This window comes from Talaromyces stipitatus, genomic scaffold, assembly GCF_000003125.1.
Source record: "Talaromyces stipitatus ATCC 10500 scf_1105507295523 genomic scaffold, whole genome shotgun sequence".
NCBI lineage: Eukaryota > Fungi > Ascomycota > Eurotiomycetes > Eurotiales > Trichocomaceae > Talaromyces > Talaromyces stipitatus.
Window position 1 is genome coordinate 4,088,227 of NW_002990113.1, and position 15,786 is coordinate 4,104,012.

Here is a 15,786-nt window from a genome sequence, read left to right on the forward strand (position 1 = left end):
TAGAAGGGCATGCTATTCGGGGCACGGTAACGCAAGAATTGCAGCACAGTCCTCCAGATTTGCCGAGCTATATCAGCAAAATACATACCATCCGAATCAAAGTACTGGTACTACCTATGTAACAAAGCACGCATCTCGGCACATGTTGATGCCTGAGAAACATGAATCAAACAAAACGGGCACAAGTGGTAGTATTCCCTTTTCAAGTTCAGTGTGATGACTCTGACACAGCCCTGGTCGCACAGACCACGGTAGTTGAAGCAACTGGCATTCAGATGGCTCCAGATAAGGGCCGTGTATTATCTACACAAGATTCCCAGATTAGGAATAAATAGAGCGCCCGCCGTTACGACTTCCGAATGTGACTGTTTCAAAAGAGAATTATATTGGAATTGTTGTGCCAGGATTGGTCACTCAATACAATGAATACAGATAAATCGCAAAAACTCCTTGAAACCGCGAATAGCTATGTGTAGACTCAAAAGAGTATTATCCGATTTAATACCCGATATTGCTACGTACCGAATAATATACATGGCTGTTGTGTCACACGGATCATAAGCCAACACAAGAATCCTACCCATCTCAAGTTTGTCCCTGTTGCTGTTGTTTCCAAGCGTGGGCACGTTGTAACAATCGAGACAAATTGGCTGCTGATGCATCGTCTGCCGGGAAGACGTAGTCCATGTATTCCTCATAACGGTCGTCGTCCAACTTGCGACGCTTCTTGACCCGCCGTGGCATCTGCTTTTCGATCGTTGCTAGATCTTCGGCGGACCCGTGAGCTTGCTCGAACGCCTTCCATGCATTCAGAAGATCCGCCCTCTGTTATACAGATTAGTAAATGTCAAAAAGGGGAAAAAAAAATCCAAAAAAAAATCCAGTCAGAGAAAAGACTCTACTCACCTCTTCCTTGAGATCCTTATCTTTCATCACTTTGTTGGCACGTTCGAAGATCTTGCGAGCCCGTCGTTTGGCTTCCTCGCTGACTGGCCGCTCTTCTTGTTCCTCCTCATCCTCTTCACCTTCCGGAATGTTGATTTCGAATTTGGCATAATTAATCCAGACCTTGACATGATCCGTCTTCTCCAATAATCGCTCATACAATGCACGCGTGCGGTCATATTCTCCTTCGTACTCCTCAAAATCGATGTACGCCTTCCAGACCAGCTCTGGCATGTCCAGCGTCGACTGCTCGATACCCAATTCGAAAATCGCACGAGCCCGTTCGAGATCTTCCAAGCCCCGTTCAAGCTCCGCAAATTTGATCCACGCCTGACTATTAGATGCATTCCACTCAATATGTTTCTCGTAAAGAGTACGACATCGGTTGAATTCGAATAGTTGACGCTCCAAATCAATATAACCCCGAAACAACTTGTCTTTAGGACACATGCCAATTGCTTGACCAAGAGTCTTTCGGGCTGCTTGGAGATCCATCTGACGGATCTCAAATTGGGCTTTCATGAGCCAAATCTTGGCAAACGTGAAATTCTTGTGGGGTATCAGTTTCAGGCATTCTTGGTAGATTTGCCTGGCTCGGCCGATGTCCTTGCTCTCCATCTCTTCCCACAATGCGTAAAATATCCATAGATATATGTATCTGCGCCAGTGGCGCTTCTCCTGAGAAGGCGGTATCTGGGCAATTGCTCTTTCGTACACATCTCGTATGCGATCCGCATCTCCAGATGCCTCTTCCAATCGAGCATAGTCAAACCATACGTCGTAGTTGCGGGGATTCTCCCTGATTTGTTCTTCGTACTGAACTCGACGTTTGTTCAAGATAACGTCCTCGACACCTTCACGATCACCGAATTGTTTTTCAAATGTGGTGTACGCTTGGTGTAGAGTGATTGACTTGGAGCGTGGTAGTCGATCAAGAGCGAATTTATAAATCGCACGGGCCCGCTCGTACTCCTTTAGTTTCGCTTCAAACTTTGCATACGAAATGAAGATCTTCTCATCCATGAAATCGTCCCCTAGAGTTTCAATTGCAAGCCCATAAACTTCCCGGACTAGGTCGCTCGTTCCGTACTCCTCCTCAAAACGAGCCCATTTGATCCAGTTCCTTGGCTCTGGATGTACAATAGTGAATCTTTGAAAAATAGCTCTGGCGCGGTCAAACTCATTATAACGCTTCTCGAGCTTGATGTAAGCACTCCATGCACCTTCATCTGGTTCCCATGACATCCACCGTTCAAATACCTGGCGCGTGCCTGGAATATTCCCCAGCGTCTCTTCCATGTAGACATATTTGTACCACAGCTTGTCGACTCGTGGCAAGATCGTTACAGCTCTATCAAGCAGGTTTCGAGCATGGTTGATGTTCCGGGTTTTCATCTCAGCCTCGATATAACGAATCCACAGTACGACGGAGGTAGAATCGACATCCAACGCTCGTTCGAAAATCGATCGCGCTCTTCGAAATTCTTTTTGCTCCAATTCCCATTGTGCATAGCGCATCCAATTATTCATATTAATTCGATTTCGGCGAACATAGTCCTCGAATTCTTTCCTCTTCCGACCTTGGTACTCATGTAGTTCCTCCAAGTCTTCAAAGCGCTGCGTCGGGGCTTGCACGCCGACCTCTTGTCGGTCGACGGCCTCTCGAAGCAGCTGCTCCGCAGAAATCTGTATAGGCGCAGGTGCCTTGTTTTTCACCCTCGGGGGTCCTCGTGAGATCTCCATGGCGAAAGCGGGCGCAGGCGACGGGTTTGTTGTTGTAGAATTTGAAGTTTACAGAAGTCGAAGGGATAAATTCGTTGATTTGAAGAGTCGAATATCACGCAGCGAAAAGCCGTCACCGAGCTTAGAAGCTCCGCGATGTGACTTTTATTGAGCTAACATGTAGCTTCGTGATCGAGAAATGGGATGCGGAAAATAATAGATCGTCTCTCTACACTAAAGTTGCACTAAAGGTTCTTGCCGCCACCCGAAAGTTTCTATCATGGCCACGTGACTTATGGGAAGTTCCAGCTTCGTAAAAAAGCTAGTGGCGTCATTCCTTCCTTTTGACTCCTGCAACTTAAGCCAAACAACTTTGTCGCGACAATGTCGGCTGCTGAAGATCTGTTGAGGGATTTCGAAGACTCCGATGTCGAAGACCTGGAGGAAAATGGAGCCGAAAATGAAGGTCAAGAAATGGAGATCGTGCCCGAGACGACAGAGCAGGAAAGTGTTGCAGTAAAGAATGATTTCGAGGTTGCCATGTCAGCAGCAGACGAACTGGCACGTCTACATAAATTCCTACGCGATCACTACTCGGTACGATTTCCGGAGCTTGAAACCCTGATTACGAACCCGATCAACTACGCAAAGACCGTTGCGATCTTGGGAAATGGACCGCTCGACAACATCAAGCAGCTGTCTACATCTTCCGACAACATCGTTGGCGCTCCGCTCAATACTGTTCTCGATGGACCCTCGCTTATGGTTGTTACGGTCGAAGGAACATCCACTCGAGGTCGGGAGATGTCAGAAGCGGAGCTTAAGCTTGTGCTCGATACGTGCCAAAATATTCTTAAACTAGACCGCGAGCGAACTGCGCGCATCGAGAGCGTCCAATCTCGTATGACGGAAATCGCGCCAAATCTTACGGCTCTTATTGGTTCACAAACGGCTGCTCAGTTCCTAAATCAAGCCGGTGGACTGCTTGAGCTTGCAAAAATTCCAGCCTGTAACCTGGCCGCTCAGGGTTCTAAAAAGCAAGAAGGACTGGGTTTTGCAACGAATGTTGGTATTCGACAGCAAGGTTTTCTATATCATTCGCCGATAATTCAGGACATACCGAACGATGTTAAACGCCAGGCAATGCGGATTGTGGCGGCCAAGATGGTCTTGGCTGCCCGAGCTGATGTTGCTCGTAGCAGTCCGGATGGGTCTATGGGCGAGGAGCTTAAGCAGCAATGCTTCCATCGATTAGACAAGCTTACGGAGCCACCACCAAACAAAGGTCCCCGAGCTTTGCCTGCTCCGGATGACAAACCGGCCAGAAAGCGAGGTGGTCGACGAGCACGCAAAGCAAAGGAAGCTGTGGCAATGACAGAAATACGTAAAGCACAAAATAGAGTCGCGTTTGGAAGAGAGGAGCAGGAAGCTGGATATGGTACTGGTGATGGTACGGTTGGATTGGGTATGCTTGGACAGGAGAATGATGGTCGGATTCGTGCGGCACAGATTGATCAGCGTACGCGGGCTAGGCTTAGCAAATCCAACAAGGGCTGGGGAGCAGCTACCCCTATCAGTGGAATTGCTTCATCTCTTCGGGCACCTGGAAATGCTACAGTGCTTCAAGCAAAGGGCCTACGTACGTCGGGTGTTGGCACCTCGATCAACGCGGCTGGAACGGCAAGTTCCATTGCGTTCACCCCGGTCCAAGGGTTGGAATTGGTCGATCCCAAAGTCCAGGCTGAACTCAATCGCAAGCGCAAGGCAGAAGAAGATCGATGGTTCAAGAGTGGTACTTTCACTCAGGTCGGTTCTCAAAATGGGCAAGGTGCCAATGGTGGTTTCAAGGTTCCTGATGTACCAGCCAGTAAAAAGGTTAATACTGGAGATGGCAACATGGCACCTCCACCAGTGCCTCTAAGGAAGTGATTTATCTCTTTCTCTCTTCTCGTATTGCATGTCCATTTGAAATATGCATTTATACTGGCGTTTGGGGGGCTTTTGACTCATGGTGTGATGATACCAATTTTCCTTTATATATATAAATTCAAGTCAACTTGCTTCGATGTCTCCTTTCTCTTATGTAGAGAGCCCGCCGCCCTACTCAAAGTCTAGCCGGATAGTGACTATATTACAGGCGTCGGTATCGTCTTAAGTCTTCCCCAGAGATGGCAAGGGGGTTGAATGACGTGCTTACTATCAACTAAGGCATTTGCCACGAAACACCATATCACACAATATTGTGCAATTCTTCTACGTATGTAAGAGTGATTCATTGCTGACTGTATCATACTAATATTCTCCTTGATTCTAGTGGCATGCTGAAATGGACTGACTAACAAGATTTGATCGACTTAGCTTGGTATCCTTTCCCGAAAGGGGTCATTCGTACCTGATCTAATCACCTAGCCCTAATCTATATTTACCAGCTAAAAGGCCTTGCCACGTATCAAGACAAAAGAAACTTATGTGGCTAAGAGAAAACTCTTTTATCTGCCAAACAGTACGGGGAAGCATTTCCTTATCTAGTAAAAAGTAGCAATAATGGAGTTTTGCTCTCAACAAACACCCGCCTCCCCGCCCTCTGGCGAGGGTTCCGAAATCCGAATCCATTTCCAAATTTCGGGACGTTACTTTTTTTCTGGCAGTGAAATTGTGGTAAGGTATGGCGTGCTCTGACAAAATTTTTATGAGATTGCTTGAGATATTTTATTTTCGCTCTCACCGCGCATTTCTCACCGCTGCAAAAATTCCTTTGTCATACATAAATAAGCTCAGACGAAATTCCTCGTAGCGAGTTACACGGTGACGAGCTGGGGTAAATCGCAATTTTTGTGGTATCTTGAACCATTTTTATGGGTCCCCAGCAATCACAGCATACATTGTCCCCCTTGAGGAAGACCCGAGGTGATCTGACTACGTACCTACCTGTAATAAAAAGGAAGGAACAGTCGATTCTTCTCTCTCCTCTCTCTCCTCTCTTCTTCATTTTTATTGTTATTCGTGAACTGTCAAGCCATCTAACTTGTCGTCTTTCGCTTCTTGTCGCAAATCAGGCTAGTTCGTTGCATTGGGCCGTTAAACAGACTCGCCGGTCTTTCTGCACTAGTACTTTCAGAGCGGGTCTCGTCTTGCAGAATCCGGGGAAAGATATCTGATAAACTTCACAACTTGCAAGAGCAATAATGGCTGCTATCGACGTTGAAACAGCAACTACCACAGTTGAGCCACCCAGGGTTACTCTCAGAGCACCCAGCTCTCTCTTCCACCATGAGCTGGTAACAAAGGACCATGGGCTTCTGCAATTCCATGCGGCTGCTGCTCTCCAGCTGCAGTTCGGCACGCAGCGCCATGAATTGGCTGCAACCTCAGACGACCGTTTGATCGCATCCCCATATAACGACCCTCTGAACCTGCTAGACTTGAAGACTCTCGAGACACCTTACCAACTATTGGCAAAAGCCCTGACAATCTTCAAGCCCATTCGCGATGACTATGCTGTCGCCCCTTATGTGGAATCCTTCAACTGGCAGGCGGTTGTCGATTTTTTGCGTGATCTCTCGATTGCGGAAGGCTACAAGTGGAAAAGACAACGCTTCTACGTCGTGTCATTCCGCTCCACTCTGAAACCGGTCATTGACAGCCAACGCCTGCATGACCTCGACTACCACTCTCATCAAGAAGCCGTGGCCAGTGGCGGTTTGTTGAAATATTGGTTCGGCGCCAAAAACGAGAATCATCAGAACCTGGCAACTTGTAAGTGGCAGTTGGCGGATTTGATATTCATTCTTTGAGATTGACATTTCATATAGGTGTGTGGAGAAACAGAGAGGACGCAAGAGCAGGTGGTACCGGCCCATGGCATAAACAAGCGCGCGCTGCAGGGGCGGTCATGTACGACAAAATCGAGTTCAAGACGCTCGCATTAGTTATCGGTGACGATGCGTCTTCATGGGAGATTTCCGATTGGATGGACCAAGACGCCTGAACACCGAATCGAAAACCAGGAAGTTTCGATTGTCTCCCCTCACGCCAGTTATGACTGCATCTTCGACTTTCGCAAACCCAATATGTTCTATGGCATACTTGATACCATATTTAGCGCTGCAATCACGTTTGCCTCTGCATGCATCCAATATTCTTTTCCCCTCGGTTGTCTTTCCTCTGCTTTATTGTGTCAATCGGCGTCAATTTTTAGAAGCGGCATCGGTGTCTTCTTCGGCTTAGATTTCGGATCGTTTCCAGAGGTGTTCATAGGAGTTCAAAATACATAGACCATATCGTTTTCTTTCAATTTTGTCTCCATTACTATGTCTTCAAACTTCTACGTACACACAAGATGCCTGGGGTGGATTTTGCTGATAACCCTGGTCGAGGTTGATGGTTGATGGGAACCACCTAGGATCAAGCAACGAGAAGTGAATCGTGGATCTCCTGAGAAAAGGCGTCGATCACTGTATTCTGTACACTAAAATATTATCAGCATCGAACAATTGCATCTATTAAAACTCGATATCAAATGAGCATCAAACGTGAATAGGGACCCGGTGGACAGCTGTTATGGAGAACTCTCTCGGACTCCGAATTAAACATCTCATCTCACGCCGGCGCCACCAGTCAGACTGCAGCTCGGGCACTAATCCAGGGTCAAAATGTGTACGTATTCAATGAAAGAAAAGCATCGAGCCCCATGTTCCCACATTGGACGTTTCGTGGGGCCACACCTGGATAGGACAGCAAGTGATGCGTAGCTGTTGAGGTGGTTGTGGGTGTTTCGGGTTAAGAATGCCATGTAGCCTTGTGATTGGTGGGGGAGGTACCTTCCACGCAGAAATCTTCGGTCTCCGCCAATACCCCTCCTCGCCTCTGCTCGCCGGCCGTCTCATAAAAAAAAATAAATCCGCCAGCTTCAACCTTTTTAAACTCTTTCTATCTTCAATCACTTCTGTCTTGGTATCATATAACACTATTTGAGTAAGTCCAGGCATCTTTGAACTCTCAAATGTACTCTACAAAGTTAATTGAAGCTTACAATTGCATCTAGTTCCTTTTTCTCCCGACCTCTATCCCATACATCAGACAAAATGGCCGCTCCCGCCCACACATTCAAGGTCGCCGACATTGTACGTACTACGAGGCTAATGGACAGAGTCAACAGGATATATCGCTAACAATCCATTGCTAGTCGCTCGCTGCCTTCGGCCGCCGCGAAATCGAGCTCGCCGAGGTTGAGATGCCCGGTCTCATGGCCATCCGTGCGAAATATGCTGCTGACCAGCCTCTTGCCGGTGCTCGTATTGCCGGTTGCTTGCACATGAGTATGTTTATATCTACGTTGCTTCTAACCAAAAAAGAAAAAGAAAAAGAAAAAAAAATCTAACGAATCTGTAGCCATCCAGACTGCTGTTCTCATTGAGACCCTCACTGCCCTCGGTGCTGAAGTCACCTGGACTAGCTGCAACATCTTCTCCACCCAAGACCACGCTGCCGCCGCCATTGCTGCTTCTGGTGTCCCTGTGTAAGTCGTCACTTCCGCTGTTGCTTTTGAAATTGGGATGCGGACTAACGCATTTGTGATAGCTTCGCCTGGAAGGGTGAGACCGAGGAAGAGTACGAATGGTGCTTGGAGCAACAGCTCAAGGCTTTCAAGGATGGCAAGAAGCTCAACTTGATCCTCGACGACGGTGGTGATCTTACATCTCTTGTCCACAAGAAGTACCCCGAACAGCTCAAGGACTGCTACGGTGTCTCCGAGGAGACCACCACTGGTGTCCACCACCTCTACCGCATGTTGAAGGAGGGAAAGCTCCTCGTCCCTGCCATCAACGTCAACGACTCTGTCACCAAGTCGAAGTTCGACAACCTTTACGGGTGCCGTGAATCCCTCATTGACGGTATCAAGCGTGCCACCGATGTCATGATTGCCGGCAAGGTCGCTGTCGTTGCTGGTTACGGTGACGTCGGCAAGGGTTGTGCTCAGGCTCTTGCTTCCATGGGTGCTCGTGTCATTGTCACTGAGATCGACCCCATCAACGCTCTCCAAGCTGCCGTGTCTGGATTCCAGGTCACCACCATGGAGGAGGCCGCTCCTCATGGTCAGATCTTCGTCACCACCACTGGTTGCCGTGACATCCTCGTTGGCCGCCACTTCGAGGTCATGAAGAACGATGCCATTGTTTGTAACATTGGTCACTTCGATATCGAAATTGACGTTGCCTGGCTCAAGGCCAACGCTAATTCTGTCCAGAACATCAAGCCTCAGGTTGACCGCTTCCTCATGCCCAACGGTCGTCACATCATCCTTTTGGCCGAGGGTCGTCTCGTCAACTTGGGTTGTGCTACTGGCCACTCCTCTTTCGTCATGTCCTGCTCTTTCTCCAACCAGGTCTTGGCCCAGATCGCTCTCTATAAGGCTGGAGATGCTGCTTTCGGTGCCAAGTACGTCGAGTTCGGCAACGAGGGCAAGCGCCCTGTTGGTGTCTATGTCTTGCCCAAGATTCTTGACGAGCAGGTTGCCAAGCTCCACTTGGAGCACGTCAACGCTAAGCTCTCTACTCTCACTCCTGTCCAGGCTGAATACCTTGGCTTGGATGCTGCTGGTCCTTTCAAGAGCGATATCTACCGCTACTAAACGAGGACATGATACCCTGGGATCTCCATTTTCTCTTTGGCGCATGGTGACACATATAGACTTTTTCAACATGAGTTTACGATGTTATGAACAGACATATACTATTAGAGTTCTCGGTTGAACAGAACTCATGAGCATTTGGCCTTCAACGGCTAGCACTTTTGATTCCCCTAAAAAAGAAAAGTCTAAACTTTTTTTCATTCAGCATTTGATTCTATCTTGGGTTTAATCTTTTGTGGTCCAGGACTTGGGTGTGAGGGAGGCGTGATCTTTACGACCATGGAATAGTGAAACATTGGTTTCTGCTTATATGTCTGGACTTTCCAACACATGAAAGCCACATGATATCCAGACTCTTTCCTTTGTTGTGTATTACAAGATTACAAACTGAATCGAAATCATCGACTTTGGTTACGTCAAATGGTTCCAAGCCTAAACTAGAGCCGAATACACAACTCTCCGACGATATCCCCAGTCCGTATAGAGTTATTGAAACATGTTAATACTTCCCTTCGAATTTCATGCTAGTTGTACCATCAAAAGTGTCCATGTGCTCGAAAGAGTGAACATGGCTTAATAGAAATCCCGTTGAAATGGGACAAGGTCTTTCGAAGGACAAGCCCTAGCCCTAAAGCTCTACATTCCTCCAACACCATAAAGAATGTTCACCTCAGACACAATGCCCCTCCTCGATAATATGCACAAAAACGCATTTTTGATAAGATTGTGTCAGTGATACATTCCAATGAAGTGGCAGGCAACTGGGTTATCCCTTTGGATGGAATTTTCTTACTTCTTAGGCGTGGGTGGTTCAGCCCTGTTTTTCGAAAGCTGTACTTTTTGGCAAGTGTGGTACGCGAAGTCAAGTATGTTTATTGTGAATGGCCACGCTCAGATATTCTTTGTGGGAATTCTTGTCACCTAGGTACTAGCCACTTCGTTCGATTTGGTGGGATATCCCTTTATAAAATGTAGGTCGCTATCATGCAATTGTCGGCGAAGAAGCTTGCAGTTTATCCGATAGACGACTGCTACATCTTGGCCGGGTCTATTCCTATCAAAGGCCCTGAATTCAGTCGAGAAAAACGGGTAACAGCGATAATGGTGTCAGTCAAAGCTTTATTCGCACTCTATGCCATCTCAGATATCGCAAACTCATATCCCATACACCGTCACATAGACGACTTTTCTTCAGAGTCTCATCATTTGACACCAAGATCACCGAATCCGGTAGGCAAAGCTAATCTAGCTCTTTGGAAAGTTAAGAATGCATCACTGACATTATAACAGAGATTCAAAAACCCATTTGATGTCGACCATTACCTGGCGGATCTGGATTACAAGATTCCCAACAATAAAGACATTCAAGAATGGGTCAAGGAGGCGAGGAAGAAGGGTGCATTGGCAGCTGAAGGGAAGTTGCCAGACGACGGGGATGGTGAGGAGGAAGACCACGACGATGACGAGAGTGATATTGACGACGACGACGATGAAGACGAAGATGGTCACAAACACGAACATACTACTGAATCCTCTCCGAGGTCGAATAATAACGATAACAAGGACGAGGAAGAAGAAGAAGAAGAAGATGATGATGATGATGAAGTAGCTCAGCCGGTTCAGGGCGTTCAACCATCAAGACCTGCTACTACTCATGGCTCTGCACCAAGCGATATCCCATCAAATACAGCCACCGTTACTGTTATCCCAACTTCAGGCCCTACTCACGGCAATGACGACGAAGATGGAATCAAAAACGACGTCGAGGTCATGCAGCCCGCTCAAAATGTTCAACCATCGCAGCCTAGTACTAAGGGCTCGTCTACACCTACCACCACCCTACCAAGTACAGCTACTGCTTCTCCGTCCCCTAGACCTGGCAATGAGAATGGTGACAATGAAGATGATCTCAACGAAGTCATGCAACCGGCCCAGAGTGCTCAACAATCTCAATCTGCAGATGCACTGGACCCATCTACATCCTTCACCCCATCCAATACTATTACTGGTGCTGGCGATGCTACTGCTCCTACTCAAACCGTCTATGTACCGGTCAATGTATTCCCAACTCGGTTTCCAGATATTGATGAAGATGAAAATCCGTCTCCCTCCTCGACGCCTCTTCCTATCTTCCCTCCCCCTGAAGACATCACAAAAGCAAACCTGCCTCCAGCAGCTGTCCCACCTTCTCCTCAAGACGCTACAAATACCAATGTTCCTGAAGCTAGCGAGGCCCTAGTTGCTCAAACTACTACTACAGGTATACCGGACAATATCGACGCTCCAGCTGTGAATGAGGAGTCTTCCAATGACGATCTTGACTCCACCCCGACAGCATCCTATACCAATCCCCAACTACCTTCGTATGAATCTCAATTTGCCAAGATCAAACATTTCTTGGATTTGTTCACACCCACAGATGAGTCTGAGAAGTCGTACCGGAAATAGATATGCTCTAGTGGATTATCGAGTTGTTTGCGGTTAGGGCAAAGTATTAGGGTTATTTAGTAAGGAGATCCATACAACGATAAGATGGTGGGCACGTATATACTTATGAGGGAGGAGTTACGAGCTATGATAAAATAGGTAGAGGTTGGCTATTATTAATGATCAATCAATGCAGATATGATGTTTAAGTGTCCCTCTTGCTAAAAACTTAGCCCTAACGTTGGAATCAATGAAACCCTATTCCGAGTTTATACTATGGAAATAGCCGTTATCCGAAGAAAAGACCGCAATGATCGACACTGGCCATCATGAACTGCGAGTCAACAGAAAATGGAGTTTAATGACTATCTAGAGAAGCGGGCGGGTTTAAACAGTTAGTCCGATCATATCGGCCTAGAGATCGGTCTACGATAAGCTTAACGCCTTAACCCTATTTCAAGCTACTTATTCTGACAAATCAAATATCAAAACTGGATTCGTAGATACTTGACTAACAGAGTAAAGTGTAAGCGCTTTAGGAGTTCCGGATCGGCCTTATGTAACTTATCAATTGGACGCATGAGGTCATTCAGTGCGGGGATACCTCACACAGCAATATTTTCCCGGAACAGCCAACAACTCGTGGACCAAAATACTAGATATAAGAAGCACAGAGACCACGACGCAAGATAACCATTCTTCTGCCCTTCAAACTCAATTCGAATAAATCGATTGAAAGCATTTCAGCCTCCAAAGTGGCAAATTGAAAAGCACTATCTACCAAAACAATTCAACAAAGGCCATCCGACATGCCTACTCTTCTCGGAAGGCAAGTCGGCTCTACAGGCTATGGACTCATGCGTACGCCCCAAATACTGAGATCAATTCGTACTTGAACCCAGGTAATCTGATCGTCTCACAACAGGCATGACATGGAACCCTTCCCCGCCTCCTAAAGAAACCTGCTTCGAAACCCTCAACACAGCCCTCGAACTCGGCGCCAACTTCTGGAATGGCGGCGAAATCTACGGAACATCCAACTATAATTCGTGTCACTTGCTACAGGCGTATTTTGAGAAATACCCTCAAAACGCGGATAAGGTCGTACTTAGCATCAAGGGCGGCACGGTCAAGGGCGGGCTCCAACCAGATGGCTCGGAAGAGAATATACGTCGTAGTGTTGATGACTGTTTGAAAGTGTTGAAGGGCACAAAGTCGATTGACATCTTTGAGTGTGCCCGACAGGATCCTAAAACAACTGTCGAGCAAACGGTTACGATTTTGGCTAAGCTGGTTAAGGAGGGTAAGATTGGAGGTATTGGTTTGAGTGAGGTTGATGCTGAGACTATCCGACGAGCGTGAGTTCCGATATGGCCCTGATGTAGGGACGCAGGAAGGCTTCTCTAATGAAACAAAAGACACAAGGTCCATCCTATTGCTGCAGTAGAGGTTGAACTATCCCTCTGGTCGCTCGACATACTCGAAAACGACATTGCTAAAACCTGCGCTGAACTCAACATCCCCGTCATCGCGTACTCCCCACTAGGTCGAGGTGCGTTCACCGGAGAAATCACCAAATTGACGGATATTCCAGAGGGAGACTTCCGGCGTCACGTGCCCAAGTTTCATGACGGCAACTACGAGAACAATCTGAAGCTTATCCAGGAGGTTGCGAGTTTGGCTAAGCGGAAGAGTGTTGCTCCCGCACAGATCGCTCTTGCATGGGTGCGAAGTCTGAGTGACAAGCCTGGTCTACCTACTATCATTCCAATTCCGGGTGGAACGACTAAGGACAAAGTCATACAGAACATGCAGGGTGTTGAAACTTTGACGGATGAGGAAATGGCGGAAGTCGATGCCTTGTTGAAGAAGCATGAGGTCAAGGGGACTCGCTATTAGCGCAGCACATAATGTTTCTATGATCGAGTTGCATGATTCATGAATATTAACTGAAGATCTACTTAAATCTTTTCCATAAACATTAGCTTCGTCGCAAGATAGATATAATTGATGGGTATATTGTATAGAATAGTGCAAAATCAGGTCAAGTGTAGAGTTTGTCAACAATCAACTTCGCCTCGTGCAGAGGGAAATTGTCAGTATTGCAGAATTCTCTTTTTTGATCATCATAATGAATGCTTGCGCTTCAGAACTGAGGGTCACAACATACCTGCTACAGCTACTACGTGTCTTCGTAGGTAATGCTGTTCCGTGGAATAATGAATGATTGAGAGGAGAGAAAAAAAAAGAGAAAAAAAGAGAAAAACTTTGCGTTGCACAGAAGAATAGTGTACAGAAAGATGTATTCTGGATAAGTCAGGACTACTCTGAAAGCAATTTCCAGTATTTTTTGTTGAGTATGGAGCTCTTTGTGTGCGCACACAGGAGAAATAATGGAGAAAGAGAAAAATAATGGGGGAACTCTTGGAAGCTTCAATCCCTTGTAAGCCTCCGCAATCACGTGCCCAGTACTACTTGACTCGAACCTCAACTCTCATCGCTCCAGCTCACGGCGCGCTACAATTACCTCGTTAAAGCAAAACTACTGGATAACTTTGAGCGAGGATCTTTGAAATAAGTTCAACGTTCTATTTATCATCACTATGGCCGATTCGCCCGGCTCTCCCCTCTCATCCATCGCGTCCGATGAATTGACCGAGGACACCAAGCTGGACAAAGATGGCCACTCACCCTCAGTTTCAAGCATGCCACCATCTAAACGTCGCCGCACAGGTGTTGCATCCTGGGACCATCATACGCCTATATCCTCCGTCCAAGGTGATATCTTGCCTACCTCACCCTCGAGTCCGATCTCATCGGATACCGATGGCGAAATACCAAACTCCCCTTCGCTCCTCGCATTGATCGGTGGTGGTCAGGACGACGACTATAGTGGTCAAGGAGGTGACCAAGTCTCGATATGTCGCTGGGATGGTTGTGAGGCCGGCGATCTTGGAAATATGGATAATCTGGTCAATCATATCCATGATGACCACATCGGTACTCGACAGAAGAAGTACTCCTGCGAATGGATAGATTGCAGTCGCAAAGGACAAACACATGCCAGCGGATATGCGCTGCGCGCACACATGCGAAGTCATACGAGAGAAAAACCGTTCTACTGCGCACTTCCAGGTATTTGAAATAGTTCTCTTACTCTGTCACTTACTAAGACAAATCCTAGAATGCGACCGGAGCTTTACTCGCTCCGATGCCCTTGCGAAACATATGCGCACAGTTCACGAGACAGAAGCACTCCGGCCCTCAGATCCCGTTCCCAAAAGTCAACTCCTCAACAATCAGCAAAACACAGCGACTCCAATCAACAAAGTCCAACGTATCAAGTTGAAACTCAATTTCGGTCCTAGGGAAGACACGCCGTCCTCGACGAACGGCGAAGGAGGTACTACCGGGAACGTCGACGGCCAGGAAGCTGAATTGGTACCCGTGCCCGAGTTCACACCGGACCTGGGATTTGATGCACATGAGCTTGCTCTACCTCCTAGTCAACTTTATAGACTCCTCCGCCGCCAGGTACACTGGGCCGAGATTGAAACCTCCAAACTCAAGCAACAGTGGCAGGAATTAGAGCCAAAACGGAAAGAAGCATTTTTCGAAAAGGAGGCTGCTCTCACTGAAGTCATTGATGCGGAGGGACGCTTATCCAAAATCGTATATGACGCACAGCGCGAGGCAGATAAGGAGAGTGGGAATGCCCAGAACGGTGCTGAGGAGGTCGTTGCTTGATATATCAGCAATGCACTATTTCCCTTGCTATAACCATTTTTGATGTACACCAATGTTTCATGGGCCGGAGTCTATTTTCTGTTCTTTTGATTGAATTTGTCCTCTTTTTGCATGGCGTCTGTGTTCTGGGTGGAATATAATATCTTTTTCTTGTAATGTTTTAAAAATATTTGAGGCCTCAGGATACACATCAGTACCTTGATTGCGAGTTTTACTTCCTATTCTTGACATTCTTAATCTGAGCCTCTAAGTAGGTAGCTTCATTATCTATCAAAGTTAGGTGACTTATAATACGAAGAACATGCACATATATT

At 47.0% G+C, this 15,786-nt stretch overlaps 7 protein-coding genes across 7 annotated transcripts, besides 3 other annotated features; 6 read left to right on the forward strand and 1 right to left on the reverse strand.

Moving 5' to 3' along the window:
• Window positions 1-423: 423 nt before the first annotated feature.
• TSTA_074460 (cell cycle control protein (Cwf4), putative) lies at window positions 424-2,861 on the reverse strand. The gene is made up of 2 exons (XM_002341414.1): window positions 907-2,861; window positions 424-825 (listed from the first exon to the last, which is right to left on the reverse strand). The coding sequence occupies exons 1-2, from the start codon at window positions 2,686-2,688 to the stop codon at window positions 586-588; spliced, it is 2,022 nt and encodes a 673-aa protein (XP_002341455.1). The 5' UTR covers window positions 2,689-2,861; the 3' UTR covers window positions 424-585.
• A 166-nt stretch (window positions 2,862-3,027) lies between these two features.
• On the forward strand, window positions 3,028-4,596 carry TSTA_074470 (pre-mRNA splicing factor (Prp31), putative; the record flags this gene model as incomplete). Its single annotated transcript, XM_002341415.1, has 1 exon — window positions 3,028-4,596. Exon 1 carries the CDS (start codon window positions 3,052-3,054, stop codon window positions 4,594-4,596), a length of 1,545 nt encoding a protein of 514 aa, XP_002341456.1. The 5' UTR covers window positions 3,028-3,051.
• Window positions 4,597-5,373: 777 nt separating this feature from the next.
• Window positions 5,374-6,941, forward strand: TSTA_074480 (uncharacterized protein). Its single transcript, XM_002341416.1, has 2 exons — window positions 5,374-6,423; window positions 6,480-6,941. Exons 1-2 carry the CDS (start codon window positions 5,853-5,855, stop codon window positions 6,653-6,655), a joined length of 747 nt encoding a protein of 248 aa, XP_002341457.1. The 5' UTR covers window positions 5,374-5,852; the 3' UTR covers window positions 6,656-6,941.
• An 810-nt stretch (window positions 6,942-7,751) lies between these two features.
• TSTA_074490 (adenosylhomocysteinase) lies at window positions 7,752-9,923 on the forward strand (the record flags this gene model as incomplete). The annotated part of the gene is made up of 4 exons (XM_002341417.1): window positions 7,752-7,790; window positions 7,853-7,985; window positions 8,059-8,185; window positions 8,248-9,923. 4 exons carry the CDS (start codon window positions 7,752-7,754, stop codon window positions 9,296-9,298), a joined length of 1,350 nt encoding a protein of 449 aa, XP_002341458.1. The 3' UTR covers window positions 9,299-9,923.
• Window positions 8,015-8,042: a microsatellite.
• Window positions 9,924-10,282: 359 nt separating the features above from the next.
• Window positions 10,283-11,746, forward strand: TSTA_074500 (uncharacterized protein; the record flags this gene model as incomplete). The annotated part of the gene is made up of 2 exons (XM_002341418.1): window positions 10,283-10,528; window positions 10,589-11,746. 2 exons carry the CDS (start codon window positions 10,283-10,285, stop codon window positions 11,744-11,746), a joined length of 1,404 nt encoding a protein of 467 aa, XP_002341459.1.
• Window positions 10,724-10,815: a microsatellite.
• Window positions 10,865-10,887: a microsatellite.
• A 574-nt stretch (window positions 11,747-12,320) lies between the features above and the next one.
• Window positions 12,321-13,688, forward strand: TSTA_074510 (pyridoxal reductase (AKR8), putative). Its single transcript, XM_002341419.1, has 3 exons — window positions 12,321-12,586; window positions 12,651-13,083; window positions 13,144-13,688. Exons 1-3 carry the CDS (start codon window positions 12,535-12,537, stop codon window positions 13,622-13,624), a joined length of 966 nt encoding a protein of 321 aa, XP_002341460.1. The 5' UTR covers window positions 12,321-12,534; the 3' UTR covers window positions 13,625-13,688.
• A 545-nt stretch (window positions 13,689-14,233) lies between these two features.
• On the forward strand, window positions 14,234-15,783 carry TSTA_074520 (C2H2 finger domain protein (Gli3), putative). The gene is made up of 2 exons (XM_002341420.1): window positions 14,234-14,860; window positions 14,910-15,783. Exons 1-2 carry the CDS (start codon window positions 14,329-14,331, stop codon window positions 15,470-15,472), a joined length of 1,095 nt encoding a protein of 364 aa, XP_002341461.1. The 5' UTR covers window positions 14,234-14,328; the 3' UTR covers window positions 15,473-15,783.
• The last annotated feature ends 3 nt before the right edge of the window (window positions 15,784-15,786 follow it).